This window comes from Cryptotermes secundus, unplaced genomic scaffold (assembly GCF_002891405.2).
Source record: "Cryptotermes secundus unplaced genomic scaffold, Csec_1.0 scaffold925, whole genome shotgun sequence".
In the NCBI taxonomy this organism is placed as follows: domain Eukaryota; kingdom Metazoa; phylum Arthropoda; class Insecta; order Blattodea; family Kalotermitidae; genus Cryptotermes; species Cryptotermes secundus.
In genome coordinates this window covers 4,154-21,741 of record NW_019733333.1, presented here as the reverse complement: position 1 = coordinate 21,741, position 17,588 = coordinate 4,154, and the positions used below count along the sequence as shown (strand labels likewise).

The window sequence follows — 17,588 nt, the reverse complement described above, 5'->3', positions numbered from 1 at the left end:
ATGTGGAGAAATGGGAACTGGTTGCTTCACCATGACAATGCTCCAGCCCACACAGCTTTGATGGTCCGACAGTTTTTGACAAGCAACAACATGGTGATTGTGCCTCATCCACCTTACTCACCCGACCTGGGTCGTCAGACTTTTTTTTGTTTCCACGGATGAAGAGAAGTCTGAAAGGAAAGCGATTCCGTGATGTGGATGAAGTCAAAGAAAACACGCTAATGGCTTTGAATAGTATCCAGCCTCAAGAATTCCAGCACTGTTTTGAGCAGTGGCAAAAGCGTTGGGACAAGTGCATTAATGCACATGAACAATACTTTGAAGGGGACTAATATACAGTTCAATAAAAATGCAAAAATAAAAAATAACAAAAATAAATTCCGGTTATTTTTGGGTCCCCCCTCGTAGTCACACTCCATCATGTGACTATATGTAATGATTGCATCAGCTTAAGATATTTATGTGTGTTAGATAGATATGCTGATTCTGAATGGTCAGTTGAGAAGAATGATCAAGAATGTGATATGCCCTCTGTTTGGTTTTTCCTAACAAAAATCTGACATTTCTTTTCTTCTGAAATTGATCAGGATGCATAAGAATACAAAACAAGATTTCTGCAGTCAGTAATTCACTAAGCAAACACAAGCATACTGGTATAATGTGCCACACTGGTATTTTATTTAGGGGTTACTAGTTTCATTCTCAGCCAAGTGCCTTGTTGTACTTACTAGTGCTTTTGTGGGTTTCACTGGTTTCCATGTGAGTGCCAGGATTGTACCTTAAAATAAGCCATAAGGAACTTTGAAACCTTTATCTATTCAGCACTCCTCAAATTCCATGCTTGTATGCATATGTATACTTCTGCCTTTTTCTTCATCCCCTTAATCACTAACTGTAACCTGATATTAACAATTGAAGTAGCCAATACCAGTCAGTATAGTGATGGTGGCTCTGGAGGCCATGCAGTCGCCTGCGTAATGTGTACTGAGGGCTTTTCTACTGCGGTCAGAGCACAGAGCTGACCGGTCATGCCATCTAGTGGCTGTATTAAGAATATGTCTCCATGGCATTGTGTTGAAGTTCATAGAGAATGTCACTTTACATGCGAATGAGTGTATGAAAGCCTCATCCTCCACCTCCCCCCCAAGTTGAAGATTAATATTCCCTACCAAACCAGTCAGATCACCTTCCTTGAAGCCCAACAGTGTGCACTGGCCAGAATTAAGATTATGGTCATCTTGAATGTGAAGCCGTGTAGTTTGGTAGATGGGTATTAACATTTGAGAAGAATCTACAGCTTCATGTTTGGGTTGGCTTCCCTGAAACATTGGTAACTATCTACCAAACTGTACGGCATCCCACTCCAGAAGATTGTAATATTAATGTTTACTGCTATGAGAACCTCAGATATCAGTCCTCAAAATGTACATTTTGGACTGATATAAGAAAACGTCTTTGTTTTAGTTTAGGACTCTATATTTTTGTAACATGAGAATTTTAATTAGTAAAATTAATAAGACTACAGGGGAAGGTTTTGGGTCATTTTCTGATTAGGATTTTTCTGTGTGAACATTAATTGGAGGAAAGTTTCGGATGCTCCTCAACCATTATACTGAAACTTAAATATACTTTTAACTTTACATTTCTTTTCTTGTGAGTGTACTCCTAGCAAGAGTTAAAAGTAACCCAGGTACAGTATGTGGTTGTACCACCTTGTACCATGGGATTGAATTCAAGAGAAGGGTAAACTAGAGTAAATTTAATTTTCACACTTAGAATGATAAATATGCAGCAGCTTACATCATCAGGAATAAAATTATTAATAACAAGAAAACATTCACGATTAGTATTCAGCCATTAACTTTCAATTAAAAATGTTCATGCATATGAAGAACAAGAACTGTTGAAAGATAAGTTATATTCAAAATATGTTAAAACTAACTGTGAACACATACATTTTATAAAGTTAAATAGGTAGCTCAAGTCTGTTTCACATTGAAAGCACTGAAATCCATTAAAAAGACAGCTGTGATGCATGATATTTGGATGAGCTTGCTGGTAATGAGGGTGAAGTCTTCCACAATTTGTCACTGCTGGGAATGCCAAAATATTTTCTTTTTCAGCTTGTAATATTTGATTTCATACACATATCCATCAGCTACATAATGAAAAATGCTACTCTTCCCTGTCATCTGTACTAAAACTCTGCTTTTACCAAATCACTAACTGGGGAAATTTCTTGCATTTTACTTCTATAATATTAGCCATTTCCTTTTGAAACAGAATTGCACAAAGTTTAGCTCTGCATATGTAACATCTTCAGAGCTGTCAACCATGACCAGCCTGTTCTTTAGAGAGTTCTGTCTTCTGGGATACAGTGTCAACTAAGAAAGCAGCATGAAAGCAGGTAGCAAGTATGGTGCTTATACTTTGATCCTAAGATGGAGGTAACATGTTACTCTGAATCATCAGTTCACTCTCACCATACTACATGGCATTATATCCCAGAAGACAAAACTCTTCATAATCACTGCTATGAGAACCTCAAGTCCTACAACCTGTACTTTAGTTTTCTTCCCAGGTATTTTATATGAATATTTCACCTTATACTTTTTAGCTTTTGATTTTCAGTTTTCTTTTTCTCTGAGAGTCTATCAGAATTTTGCTTTCTTTCTTCCTCCAGTTTTCCTTGGTTTGGTTTTAGGGAAGGGTCTCATTATTTGAAGGGATGCTTTTGTGCTTATAGTTTCAGTTCATTTTTCCTCTTCATTGGTGATAACTTATGTTGGTCCATGGACAACAAAGAGCTGATTCTGCCACCTAACTTCAGGGTTTGTCAGTAACAAAGGAGAACAGGAATTCATCATCTTTAAAAATAAACTCTCATTTAGGAAATGAATGTATCACATTAAACCCCTCTTCAGTATAGCATTTAGTGAATGCTGTACTGGAGAATTTTCCTGTAATGCCTGTGACATTGTAAATGGTCACAGGTTTGCCCGAGTTTTTGGTTATCCAATCATAAAAGCAAGCATTGTAATATGCTTTATATGGACCATAGATTATATGATCCAGTGGCTGTAACTTATTTTGCCATATCGATGACTAGCATTGATATGTGGGACTCATGATTGTCTAAAATCAAGAGAGCTGGATGTTTTCTTGCAAAGCTTTTCACGTGTGATAAAATGCTTTGAATAATCAACAAATCGAGGTTCTGATAATAGTGACTAAGAAGAGTTCTATCTTCTGGGATATAATACCATGTAGTACATTCAAAGTCAACATTTTGGAGCAACATATCACCTCCATCTTCAGGGTAAGCCAAGTAAGAGACCAGCATAGAGGAGGACAGGTCAGTTTCTTGTTTGGCTTATCATGAAGGTGAAGCACTAAGTTGATACTCACTAGACTACATAGTGTTATGTCGCAGAAGACAGAACTCTGTAAGGGCTTCTCATATGACCAGCATGTTTGGTTTTGAACCCCCAGTATAAGCTGTAGAAGCACCACTTATCCTGGAATCTCTACAGTGCACTCTTAGAAATATTAAAATTGGAAGAATATGGTTATCAGTGGTATTTGCAACAGCAATCATTATAACATGCCGTCTTCCCAGAAATCACACTCCCCACTTGCTAGAGTACCTTAGCAAAGATGATTTTTGGAGGAACACGAACAGTTGAGTTACCAGTCTCATCTAAATTATAGATTTTATTAGCAGAGAATTTGTATCCTGACTGGAGATTCTTTGAATTTTCAAAAAGTGCTTTTGCCTTTTCACAGTTAAAACTTGTCGTATAAGTAGCCTAGAGGTTTCTCAAAGGTGAGGACTTGTGATGTTCCCCAGCCACATATTGCTAACACAGCCATTGTTTTCCCAACCCTCAGGATGTGCCCCATTTTCTTTGCCATACTGCAAGGCAAGGTTTGCAGCATTGTTTTATGAGACCACAAAGTACTCTTGCAGCCTATTTAAGATACTCAGCCAATTCAGTTTCCTGTATGAAACTGAAAATTCTTTTAACTTCATCAAATGAAGTAGTAGTTTCCTTTTAAATTCCAGAATTACATGCTGCTGTCCATTTGTTTTGTTATTGGTTGCATCTCGTATGGCTCATTTTTTGGCTATTGCATCTACCTTTCATCTTGTTTGACCTGTCTTCCTTTGGGCTTTCTCCTAGAAACAAAATAGCTTTCTTGATATTGGACTTTTTCAATATGTTGGTTTAATTTTAAATTTAAATAATGGAACCATACTGTGTTGTACCATGGGCTGTGGCACAAGGTATGACACGAATTGTAATAGTTATTTTAGGTTAATTGACAAACTAATATGAATAGCATAAAAAGTAGATCTTACCTTTGCCTTCTCTCCAGAAAATGAAACCATTCTCATACACAAATGTGTAACAGACATCTTGAAAAAATGCTTTAGATTTTTCAGTACACTGTAAGCAGCACATGTAATTTCTACCAAAGGAACTGACACATGATGCTTACAGTGAACAAGTCTTAAAGAGGGTAATAACATATTACGAGTACATGTGTGTCCATAGCTGAGCAGTGGATAATGAATCAAGGTACAACCATTTCCCCTGTATATTCACAGTGTTTTCTTTCACTTTTACTGGAATGTGTATTACAAACTGTTCAAAAGGGGCTGCGCCATAGTTCAAGCAGTTAGTCGCTGGCTTCCCGTTGCAGCGGCCCAGGTTCGATCCCGGGTCTGGTCAAGTGGGATTTGTGGTGGACGAAGTGGCAGGTTTTCTCCGAGTACTTCGGTTTCCCCTGCCAATCTTCATTCCACCAATTACTCCGCAATCACCCCCACCTATCATCTGTGGCTGGTACAATAGGCCAGAAGTGGCTGCAGTACAAGGGACTTAGTCCCACCCCACTAGCAATAAAAAAAACTTCAAAAAGCATGTACTTTTGCAATACAAATTTTAATTGCCTTAAAAGTACTCAACCAGTTTCGGCCCTTTATATTGTATATGTTAATTTTATTATTTATATACATTAATCAGTCTTCACTTTTTGTCCTTCACCCATATAAGACAAAAATGATACAAGAAGAATCAATCTTTCACTGCCAGATTTCACATGATTCTGACTGGCATACCACAGAAATAAACAGTAGAGTATCCTCTTAATTGAGGGCCACAACAGTAACTTCATATGAGAAGTGCCTTGTATGTTGTGACAAAACACTCTTTGTCAGTACTGTTTTGTAAAAAAAAAGTAGCAAGAATTTTTGCAGACTTATAAATGGCTTCACGTCTTACTTTTCAGTATTTCAGAACTGCAGAGAAAAAAAAGAGATTGTTAATTTTTCAGATGTGGAAGGGATTATTATTATAATCACATTGATTTTGGAGAAGTAGGTTGTATGGGTGTGAAAAGCATTGACTTGACATAGGATCATCTGACAGGCTTTTTTAGTGATAGTGATGAATGTAGCAGAATTTTTCAAGCTTTTAACTACAGAAAATATTTTGAGGAAGGAATAGCGTTTCATAATTTTACTCTCCTTGTACAGTTCAGCAGTGCTTGGTGTACCAAATGAAGGATAGAATTAATCAGCTACATATGATATCTGTGGTGGTCATAAAGTAGAATGTTGTCATGGATCTTATAAGATTTAGCTCTGTGGTTTGAAACAATATCTGCTTTGAAATAAGATGCTAACAATTATTGTGAAGCGTGTGAGAATCAGATAATTATGTAATTGAAAGATTAATAGAAAGGGGTAGCCACAACAATCTCTTGAACTGATTAACATAATTATTATCTGGATTAAAGCAGATGAGCTGTTTGTATTAAGCAGAATTCTAATGAAAGCGAAGTATAACAAAGCAGTTTGCCTTTACAAGTTCAGAAATAGGTTCTCAGTTTGAATGAGGTTGCATTGCCCTTGCAGTTGTCATGACACTCCTATCAAACCAAATTTCCTTCATTATTATTAAGTCCTGTATGTCAAGCGATACCAAAGATAAGGATTTCATGCTGCATTGGAACTTCTTAAAATTTGGAGGATGAATTCCTTAAAGCCATATGCATTAACTACATGGTCTGCTTTTGATGTCACATTGCCGATAACATGCTTTTGTGTAGTAAATTGTTTCTTGAGGAATTTGTATATGGCAGAATGTGTTCCTGTTTACTTACTATAGTTTATCTTTCAGGTTATGTTTTCAACCAACAGACAGTGCCTACTTCTTTTAATTTTGGTGGCACTCCATTGGGACGATAGAGTGTCTTCTAATTGATAGTGACAATTAATAGATGTTGGACATCTGTGAGAAACATTTCACACCTTTTTTACTGTCGTGTAAGAGGGAGAAGTCAGCCACAGTAGCATGTTCTTGTTACATGTGCGTAGCTCCTGCTGAAATCTGTGTGTACTGAACAGACTGTAATTAAATTAAATGTAAAAATACATTCACATTGTGCAAAACTGACTACATGAAAAGAATACATTCTTATTACTCCTGAAGTGCAGACGGTATAATATAAGTGACGAATAAGTGAGGTTTAATTTCTGACTTATGAATGAGAATAGTGAAATGCATTTCAGAAGACTGTATAATATTGAATATAATAAGACAACTAAAATATTCCTGTACTAATGAATGGTTACACATGGAGTTTAAATGGCTTTGTATGATTTGCTTCTCTCTCTCAGACTGAGTGTAACAAAATTGAGAACATTGGTCTCCACAATTAGTAATTTTAATACTCAATGCCACCCAGCATGTCATTTTTGCCAGTGATTTCCCACATACATCAATTAACGTAATTTGTAAATGAATTATATATTATTAACTTACAATTCCTGTATCTAAATTTCTGTTGTTATTTATTTAGTCATATTTATTGTGGAACTAAGCCTGAGCCAGTAATACACAGGCTAAAAGAATGTGTTGGGGTTCCTGTGTTTTCAAGTGATTCATAAGTAGTTTTAGTCTGTGACAGAGGAATAAAGGCTTGAGGTTCTTTCCACCACTACCAGAGCCCAATATGATGTAAGTGTACAAACATGGTGTGCTTCAGGTACTCATTGTGATTGTAACATGACAAACAGATATTGAAGGCCTGTTTTAGACCTGAAGGTATGTGCCTTGGATGAAACACTAGTGGATAAAACTAGAATTGTGGACCTTAAGCTGAAATACAGTTTCAGAGCGAAATTGTAGGTCGGAAAGCAGGAGTACTTGTAAGCACACCACCAGGAATAATACATCTGTAGGTATGGAGTTTATTCCTGGTATAATCAAACATAGGATTATTTATTTAATAAGACAAAATATGTATGGTAAATTACAGGTGTATGGTGCTTCAAAATTTAGTTCTGTAAGATTTTTTAACCCATGCTTAAACCAGCTTAACTCTCAAGATCTCTCCCCTTTTTACACATCAGTTGCTGACCAGTGCAGCTGTTGTATTGAAGGCATTTTGAGAATTATTATATTGGCACTTCTATGGTTAATTTATGATATTCACTATAGGTCTTAATACGAGTATTATTAATTCAGAATGAAAAATATGCCTCATGAAGTGGTGTGATTATTATGCTTAAAAGTCTATTTTTCAGTACTGTGTAAATTAACTATTAGCAATCTTGGCTTTGTGTACTATTTAAATGCCAAACACTGAACATATACATCCTTTATTATAGTCATAAGTTCTTGACACTCAAATGATTGTTAAAAAACATTGTAAATGTCAGGATTCTGGCAAGGATATCATGGAACTGGACCGAGATTTTAAATATATGAACATAAATAAACAGAAAGCAAAACTATAGATGTTACAATCATATATCTATCAGTATTAATTTATTTTGCAGAATAAATTTATGAAACAGCCTACAGTATACTAATTAGTAGCCAAAGAAATGCATTTGCTTTGGTAATGGCCTCAGTATGATTTTTTTAATAATTTCAAGCTAAAAGAGCAGTAAATTGAAAATTCTTTTGATATTGAGATCCTAAATTTAATCCAATAGGATCAAATCCTAATAAAACAGCCATTTTCTTTCTGGGGAAACACTACAGACCAACAAATCACATAAATATTAAACAAAAATTATTCAAAAAGCAAAGACCATAAATTTCATAAACACAATTAAAATCAACCATAAGTAAAGTCAGTATTTCTGTGTGGGAACTGTTTCCATGCATAAAAAGGCTTTCTTTATTGCAGTTATCATGAGTGAATTAAAAGTATACACAAGATTACTGTTTGTCTGAACTTAGGGGGACAATGAAATTTCTATTGTTTTGTGGTTGAGGTGTTATGTATAAAGCAGAGTATATGCATTATCCAATCCTGGTTACAAATAGCATCCAACAGCAGCTGAAACCGGTTCCCTTCCACCTCAAGGAAATAAGCTGCAATTTCCTGGGGTAGACTCTTGTCAGTCATCAACTTTCTTTGATAAGTGTCTTTTCTGTGCATTACACATCATTTTAAACATCGTTCAAAGTACACTGAACCAACATAACCACCTCTCATTGCCTTCTGCACATTCTGTTCAAAGAGGCGCCTGTTGTTCTGAAGCACTTCTGCAGCTTCCTTATTCAGTGGGTCTTCAGGATTTGGCTCCTAAAAAAGAAAAAAAATCCTGTATCATTCACCTCCATTTTATGCATGCTACTATATTTTTGACTGCAGTGAATTCCATGAATTGTAGCTACTAGATTCTGAATTCTTATATACATGAATTTTCACCCCCTCTGATTAAAGATGTTTCTTCCCATTTTACTGCCCCTATTGGAGTGTTTATTTTTTACAATTTCAATAAATCTAATCAGAATTAGTCCACAAGACATCTAAGTCATACCCAGAAAACTGGAAAGCAAATAGAATAGTACATATACAGTACCAAAAGTAGAGTTACTGGATACATATATTGTTACATTTAATGGAATGCTCTTTGGTACTGTCTTACTTTAGTTGCTAGCAGTGAAAGTGCAACTGCCCTGCAGTTATAAAAGGCAAATTGTATTTTTGAGGAAATAAAAACTGAATACAATCTGAAGGCACCATTAAATAAAATATTAACTGTTATTCAGTTTAGTTAACTGATGCTTGGGAATGAAGCACACTAAATTATCAAATTCAGGAAATGTTTGCTACTATCCAGAATGGTCCAAAACAAGGAGATGCTTTATCGCCACTCCTTTTCAACTTTGCTTTAGAATATGCCATTAGGAAGGTCCAGGAAAACCAGGTGTGACTGAAATTAAATGGGACACATCAGCTGCTGGTATATGCTGATGATGTGAATCCACTGGGTGATAATATAAATACCATAAATAAAAGCACATGAACTTTAACTTACTCTAGTAAGGGGGTTCATCAAGAAGTAAACACAGAGAAAACTAGGTATATGTTGCTGTCTTATCACCAAAATGCAGGGCAAAATGATAACATAAAGATAAGTAACAAATATTTTGAAAATATGGCACAATTCAGATATTTGGGAATGATGATAACACATCAAAATCTGATTCAGGAGGAAATTAAGAGGAGACTGCATTCGGATAATGCTTGCTACCATTCAGTCCAGAACCTTTTGTCTTCTCGTCTGCTGTCCAAAAACATAAAAATTATAGTACACAAAACTATAATTTTGCCTGTGGTTCTGTATGGGTGTGAAACTTTGTCTTTGACATTATGGAAGGAACATAGACTGAGGGTCTATATTTGGACCAAAGAGAGATGAAGTGACAGGAGGTTGGAGAAAACTGCATAATGAGGAGCTTCATAACTTGTACTCTTCTCCAAGTATAATTAGAATGATCAAGTCAGGGAGGAAGAGATGGGCATGCATGTAGCACGAATGGGGGAGAAGAGAAATGCATATAGGATATTGGTGGGAAAGCCAGAAGGAAAGAGACCACTGCATAGGTTATGTAGGTGGGTGGACAATATTAAAATGCATCTTAGAGAGAGACGATGGTATGGAATGGATTGGTCTGGCTCAGGATAGAGACCAGTGGAGGGTTCTTGTGAACATGGTGATGAACCTTCAGGTTACATAAAATGCTGAGAAGTTCTTGAGCTCAGCTCCATGAGTTAGTGTGTGATATAGGCAGAATAAGGTAGCATGGGCACATTTTAAGAATGAACAAAGAATCCCAAAGATGACTGGAATATGACACTAAAACAAAGAAATCATGAGGAAAACCGCTATCAAGACACAGACAGCAAGTTAGGAAAGATATCACAGTAGGCCAGAACAAAGGAAGAACTGGGGCGGGGGGGATAAATGGCTCCCGCCAGAGCTCTGAATGGTGTTGAAATATGTCTGATGGCCTATGCCATAATGTTGATAATGATGACATGCCTTACCAAAAATAAATATTGTAGTCCATAAACTATGGAATTGATTGTGAGTACTGGTTTCCAGTCTTCCCTCAAGATGTTCAGACAAACATTGCCTTCCAGGTCAATATTTGGATGGTATACTGGAGTTTCACATTTTACTTTAGGTGGCTCATGCGGGTAGTTTGGCCCAACTTTGAAGCTAAAACTGAAACGTCCTCCTCTGTAAAAGCCCTGAAATTAATAAGTCAATCATAAATTATAGAAAAGTTCAACATTTATGATTATTAAATTGTGTTACCAATGATGTACTTATACACAGCCCATAGCATGGTGTTTAGGGGTGGAGGCAGAGTAGCATATTTTGAAAGCACATATTTAGCGTCACTTTTATGCTTAAATAGGGATTTTAGAGTATGCAGGAATATAACTTTTCCAACTGTACCTTGTAAGCAGAAAATGCATTTAATGCTTATTTAGTGTCTGATGGAAAATTTTCAAGGTTATACCAGTGGCAGTTACCTTTAATCACAAAGGCAGTTACCACAGTGCAATGAATCAGTCATGTGCTGTGATCTGTCATGCATTATTTTAGCTGGTACTTGTGATACTTCCTATTTTTATGTTACAGCCAAACTCTGCATGTTGCTGTTGTTGAGATGAGCCAGATAATGTCAGCAATAGCCACTATTTCTCATTAAGTATACATGAAACAAATGTTGAGATTTCAGTGTTTAACCACCTAATGTTAACATCAGCCAATATGACATGGCTAAAGTTGCCTGTGGAACATTATTTCCTCTGTACATGTACTGGAAACTCAAACTCCCAAGGTTATTCCTACTGTACATCTGTAATCTAACCAAAAATGGGCAGGAATAGGTTAGAGTGATATTACCTATAAGAAAATAAACTCATTTTTTTATATAAATCTTGAGGTTACACACTCCCATGCATCTTCATGGTGCAGTGCTTCATTAGTTGAGCACAGGGATGACTTTACCTTTTACTCTTAGTTACATCACTGAATTCTTTCATATCTGATATTAGCCACACATGGCTTCGTTAAGATAATTTCATGTAGTGCAGGATTCATAACATAAGACAGTTCATACTGCATTCACTTAAGGTTCACATTACTTCCAATGGCACAGCAGTGATAAGAGCAATGACTTTGTAATGTGAAGTAAGCTAATATGAATTTCATGCACGGCTTTTGTGATAAAAATACTACATCTGCATCAAGGAAATACCAGCATTGGTATCAACAATGGGCATAACCTAACAGGCACATGTTTGTAGTGGTACACTGCAGTCTGAGAGCAGATGAATTCATGCCACCAGCATATACTGGCCACAGCAGATGCATTGTACAGAATGAGGGGAAATTTTGAATGCTACACATACTAATCCACTGATTAGCACTTGTCAGGTTTCCTATGAAACAGGCCTCTGAGTGCACTGGTCTATGCTGCACAAGGAGCAGCATGTCTTTCATATACAACTTGTTCATGGCTGACAGTGTCAGGGGATGATAATCTCTGCCTGCCTTTCTGTCAAAGGCTTTTACAGAAACTAGATGGCCATGATTTTTGTGCTATATACTGTGGGCTGATGAGGCATTTAACAATGAACAGAGTAAACAAATTCCACAACCTACATGAGTGGGCACTGGACAATCCTTATCCTATTTGCTGCTGTTCATTTCAACAAAGATACAGTGTCAACATTCAGGCAAGACTCACAGATGATTACTTAACTGGACCATACATGATTGCGAACTGTATTGGTGGTATCCAGTATGCTGATTTCCTTGAAAGAACAGATCCCCTTTTATCAGAAGATGGACCCCACTTTTCACATAGACAACTGCTTATGTTAGGGACACCAGTCACTGCTGTGAAGCATGCGTACAAGTTGGAGAAGGTAACTTTTTAACAGTTCTTGTGAAGAAACACATTTATGTTAAATGTAATGTAAAATTCAAAAACCTGTGCTTTCATTCATTGCAACTAAATATAAAAATGAAGATATTAAATACAAATAACCAACTGTATACATGAATGGACAGTTATTTCATATTCTTCAAAAGGGGTGGCATCCATACCCCAACAACCTCCTAATGTCTGGCTGTAGCACTCTTAAATCACTCTGCATATATAAAATTCATGCCTGTCAATTCCCAATGAGGTCACTGGATTTTTCAATTGACCTCATCCTTCCAGCCGCACCATGGCCCTGTGGTCGACTCAGCCTCTAACAGAAATGAGTACCAGGAATCTTCCTGGTAGTAAAGGGTGGCCAACATGTAAAGCTGACAATCTCACTGCCATCTGTGAGCCAACTGTCTACAAAATGTGGGAGTCTTGATGTCTCACAACCCTCACTAAGTTACTGAAGAAATAGTGAATTACACTGAATTGTATGTTGAGAAATGCGTGATTCTACTACATTTTGGTTACATCTAGCACACAGAGAATGGTAAAATGATGTAAGCATCAACTGAAGGATCCTGGCATCCTCATATTTATAAGTCCAGGAGGACAGTGGAAGGACAATCAAAATACATCCCTCTGTCCTATGATATGGTACCTGATATATGAGAAGAAAGTCCACTGTCAATCATTTCACCCTAAAGACAACAGAATGATATTCTTTCAAACGTGATAAATTAAGACAACCACAATCAATATACAGAAAAAACAAAATTTTGTGTGGTCATAATGATGTTAATTTTCATTCTGCATACTGACTTCATTAAAGATACATAATTTTCAAGGATCTATTATTAAAAGGAGACACAGTCAAATAAATACTACTCACACTTCTTAAACTTACACAAGTAATTTTTCCTACTGTTAGTGATAGGGAATCTCAAGTTCAAATATAGGGTTCATTCTAAAAACATGTTAATTACATAGTGTTTAATGAAAACTGGCCATTCTGTTTCAAAATTATTTGAAGAGGACAGACAATGACATTACATACCTCACTTTCCCATGATACAGAACAAAGCTAAATGAAAAGAGAAAGCTACTGAACAATTCTGGCATTCTGCTTGCATCGATTCTTACATGTCACGGTATGTAACTACCAAGTAAGCTCCAGTGACAATCTTATGACAGTGTAATACAGAAGATTTCATTCATTCTTTATTTTATCCTGTAGATCAAAATACAGTGATATAGGACATGTTCCTCTATATTGCTATCAAAATACATTAATAATTATGTTTTTTTTTTCTTGGCACTACAGCCCCAGTGGGCCTAGGCCTACCTCCATGAACTCCGTTCACTTCGGTTTTTCTCGATCTTACACATACGGTAGGACTCCTTGGCTGAGTGATCAGCTCATCGCAAGGCACCTGTAGACAAACACAGAAAAATGCACACAAACATCCATGCCCTGAGTGGGATTTGAACCCACGATCCCGGCTTCCAAGCGAGCGAAGACAGTGCATGCCTTAGACCGCTCGGCTACCATGACAAGCGTAATTATGGTATATACTTATCAGAAAAATGGCTTATTCTATATAACTGCTTATCAACAACCAATATTACAGAATTTTTCATTATCTTCTATTGAATATTAGCATCTCTTATTTATTTATTTATTTCGTTTCTATAGATCAGTTACATGATATAGGACAAGTCAGTTACTGTACATTGGCTGATTACAATAACAGAATAAAGTTACAATACTTAAAATTGTTTACAATAGATTACAGTAGATTACAATAGTTAAGATTTCATATAGTGTGAGGTGGAATCCATATTAGGTCCCCTCGGCATGTCAGCTTCCATATGTCCTATTGTACCTGTACTGGTGATAATGCTCATGGAGAATTTGATGGAATGAGGAATAAGTAAGTCCTTCAATTCATTTTTAAGCTGGATGTCATGACCTATTTGTTTTATGTTATTAGGTAATTTGTTATAAAGGATACAACATGCTATTGATGGTTCACTGTTATAAAGTTCTCAATTATGTACATACCTATGAATGACAGTCATTTTTATTTCTTGTGTCACACCCACTGCTATACAACATACCATTATTCATATGCTTTCTCTTGTCTTCCTTTCATGAAAATGAAAGACAGGAAAGACCCAGCGACAGAACATTATTAAAAAACTAAGCATATTCATATAAAAACCTTTAACAATCTGTGAATTTTCTGCATAAAAACAACTGCCAAGACTGTAGTACTGAACGATGCTCACTTCCATATAAAAACATTTAGAAATCTGTTAACTTTCTGCAAACTAATCAATTGGCAAATTACAATATATTTTGTGTGGTTTTCTTACCTCATCTGGGCATATAATAAGCTTGAATGTCAGCAAATCATCTGGATCTGGAAACTCCGTATTACATGTCTTGGGTAAATTAAGTTCATTTATATCTGAAATTGAATACTTCACTTTAGGTCATGACATGGAAATTGTATGACATAAACAGCCAAGTATTTTGGTTCGCAGGGCTGGGGTTCTTCGAAATGTAGCAAATATTCAGCATCGATGTAGTTTTTTGGGCTGCTACTTGAACGAATCCACCCACCTTTCGTAATTCGTAATTGTGCTGCTGAAGGTTTCTTCTGGTTTCCAGTTTTTGGAGCTGTTTCACCATCTTTTTTCTGTTGTTTCAAAGAAAACAATTTTATCATTTTAAAGAATTTTACAGCAAACAGTTATACTACTTTTGCGGCATACGAGGCTATATTCACTAACACAATGCCACTATAAAATAAACACTACAATTCCTGACAAGAAAAATTGGCTTCCTGATGGTTCTGTGCCCAGAAACAAAACACCATCACATTTGGCAAGCAGTTTAAGGTGAAAACAAATTGCAATGAAGACTTGCAATCAGGCCTACCAATAGAGTTGTTTATGAAAGATCGTAAACGTCAAGTTTCGTGTTTTAATTTTGACATTTCATTGCATGTTCAAATTAAACATCTTTGGTTCATAAACCGGGAGTAGATACGTTGTTTGAAGAGCTCAGTTTAATGTGACAATTTAAAATGTTGCTTCCTGTGATAACCAAATGAATACACTGCATTTATTCTTTATAGTAAAATATCCCACTGAATGGAATCAGCTGTTCGTCCGTCACGCTCGAAGTAAGTAGCGACCGGTAGCGACGGTTTCACGTCAGAGATATTTGCTTACCCTTTTTTTCATGGTGGTGTTAGATTACTATCGTGTTTATTGGTGGTTATGTGTGGAACGAGAAACAGCATAATGTTATCCAGCTAATATAATCATGGCACCTCTGGATCATATGGCAGTAAAAAGTAAATTTGTCCCTGTGGTAAATTAATTAACGACTACGCCATGAAGGCGTATGGGGGAGTGGATGTATAGATCCACATTTTCTTGATCTCGGCACTAGTTGGACGTGAACCCTTTGGCAGTATTCTTGATTTCCGTTTGCATACATAAGATGTTCTAGAATTTATCCAGCAGTCTTTCCACAGTTGAGCCATGACATGAAGGTAATGAATGTATCTGTTATAACACAATACGTATTTTGTGTGTTATTGTTTTGTACCTCGAACTATGCAGAAATTGTGGGAAATTGTTGGCTGGTGTAATGAGCTGCAGAATATGCGACCTGTGTTCTAGCAATGAACTGCAGAATATGCCAACCAGTGTTCTAGCAATAGATGGCAAACTTTTGGGCCAAATGTTGCGGTAACATTGAATCATAGTGTTATAATAATAGGTTGCTTCTCTGTTGTACCTTGGATTGTGCTGATGCCGACAGACAAATTACAGTTGTCTCAGTCATACAGTCATTTTTATTTTATCCTGTAGTTCAAAATACATTGATGTAGGACATGGCTGTGTATATTATTGTTATTATCGAAATACATTAATGAATATGGTATAAAGTTTTTACAAACAAAGAAACTCCGAGGCCCATAGTTCGCAAGCGAACTATACCGACTGAGCGACCGCCGCTTGTCAGATAAGTTAGTGCCAACTTTTGTTGATAGAGGATGTCGCGTGGTCAGCACAATGGATACCCACGGCCTTTAATCTCGGTTTTCTAGACCAGAGCCGCTATTTCTTTGAAATAGCTCCTCAGTTATCCTCAGGAGGCTGAGTGGACCCCATTCCAGACCCACTAATTCACAGGAAATCTGGTAGCGCCGGGAATTGAACCCAGGATCTCTGGATCTGTAGGCAGGAACTCTTGACTACTAGACCACAGAGACAGTCTATAGTTATTACAACTATAGCTTATTCTATACATCTGCTTATCAGTAGCCAGTATTACAGAATTTTTCATTGAGATAATCTTTTGTTGAATAATAACATCACTTAATAATGAAGTCCTTTAATTCCTTTTATGTATGTTCTTGTTTATTTACAGTGCAGTCACACTTTTATGCATATAAGATTGTGTCTTGAATGTATTGTGAATGTACTGTCAACGTCTTTAGTTGCCTAAAAATATCTCTACATGATTCCAGTTGTTTTAACCCTGCTATGTACCCTACAGCCCTTTTTTGAAGGGTACCTGTGTGTATAGTGAATGCCTTCACACACTGTCCCTGTACAATGATTCCATATGCCAGAAGAGGATAAATCAAACCAGCATTATTCTTACATTCTTGTCAAGTACAGTAAAACTTGGTTATAGCAACATCGGTTTCTGCGACACCTTGTCTATTGCGTCAAATATTCAATGGTACGGACTAATTTCTCATAAAGCAACTGTTTTTATGCTTGCTTAGTATGACATGCACAAATGCATCAACCTCATATGTAACGTCATTTTCATTCCTGAATTTCTCTGATATCGTGGGAAAGTTCGATGTGTCTGCCCACCCTCACGTTCTCTACTTGCTGACGTGACTGTCCTGGAAGAATACGACCGCGGGCTGCAAGAGGAGCTTGGGTTTTATGCGAAAACAAGGGTGTGGGGTGGGACTGCGTGAATAGTGCAAGAGGACGCGGCAGGTTGTTAACTGCATTCCTTTCCTAGAATCTCGTCTGACAGGACCTCACATTGTCTACTTACCCTATTGTGTTCCTGCCTAAATCCAGAGAAGTGCAGTAGCGAAAACATGGCAATGAAAAGGAAAGTTTTAAGCATTGAAGAGAAAGTTAAAGTGATTCGTGAAATATTGTGTGTATTGTCAGTGAAAAGCGCTGTAATATGTCTTTGATATTACACATTTGGGCAATTCCACGTTAATGTTACGTTAGTCTGTACTTAACTATGTATTTCACTAAAAA

The 17,588-nt window shown here is 36.7% G+C and overlaps 2 protein-coding genes across 3 annotated transcripts in view; one reads left to right on the top strand and one right to left on the bottom strand.

Annotated features, from left to right (window-relative positions):
* LOC111868074 (importin-7) overlaps positions 1–7,807 on the top strand; it is a 62,852-nt gene extending 55,045 nt beyond the window's left edge. For both annotated transcript variants that reach the window (XM_023858443.2, XM_023858442.2), the window contains exon 23: positions 6,189–7,807. In XM_023858443.2, the coding sequence (XP_023714211.1) occupies positions 6,189–6,256 (68 nt within the window). In that variant the 3' untranslated portion in view covers positions 6,257–7,807. The remainder of the gene's footprint in view (positions 1–6,188) is intronic.
* Positions 7,808–15,179, bottom strand: LOC111868076 (NEDD8-conjugating enzyme Ubc12). Its single transcript, XM_023858444.2, has 4 exons — positions 14,896–15,179; positions 14,646–14,740; positions 10,363–10,569; positions 7,808–8,610 (listed from the first exon to the last, which is right to left on the bottom strand). Exons 1-4 carry the CDS (start codon positions 14,999–15,001, stop codon positions 8,470–8,472), a joined length of 549 nt encoding a protein of 182 aa, XP_023714212.1. The 5' UTR covers positions 15,002–15,179; the 3' UTR covers positions 7,808–8,469.
* Positions 15,180–17,588: the final 2,409 nt, after the last annotated feature.

Bases quoted from the DNA above. Each gene is read 5' to 3' on its own strand.
- LOC111868076 (XM_023858444.2), bottom strand. From the start codon at position 15,001: ATGATAAAATTGTTTTCTTTGAAACAACAGAAAAAAGATGGTGAAACA. The intron at 14,741-14,895 runs GTGGGTGGATTC...ATTCAATTTCAG, and splicing joins ACAATTACGAATTACGAAAG to ATATAAATGAACTTAATTTA. The intron at 8,611-10,362 runs GTAAGGCATGTC...TTTCTTTTTTAG, and splicing joins GACTACAATATTTATTTTTG to GAGCCAAATCCTGAAGACCC.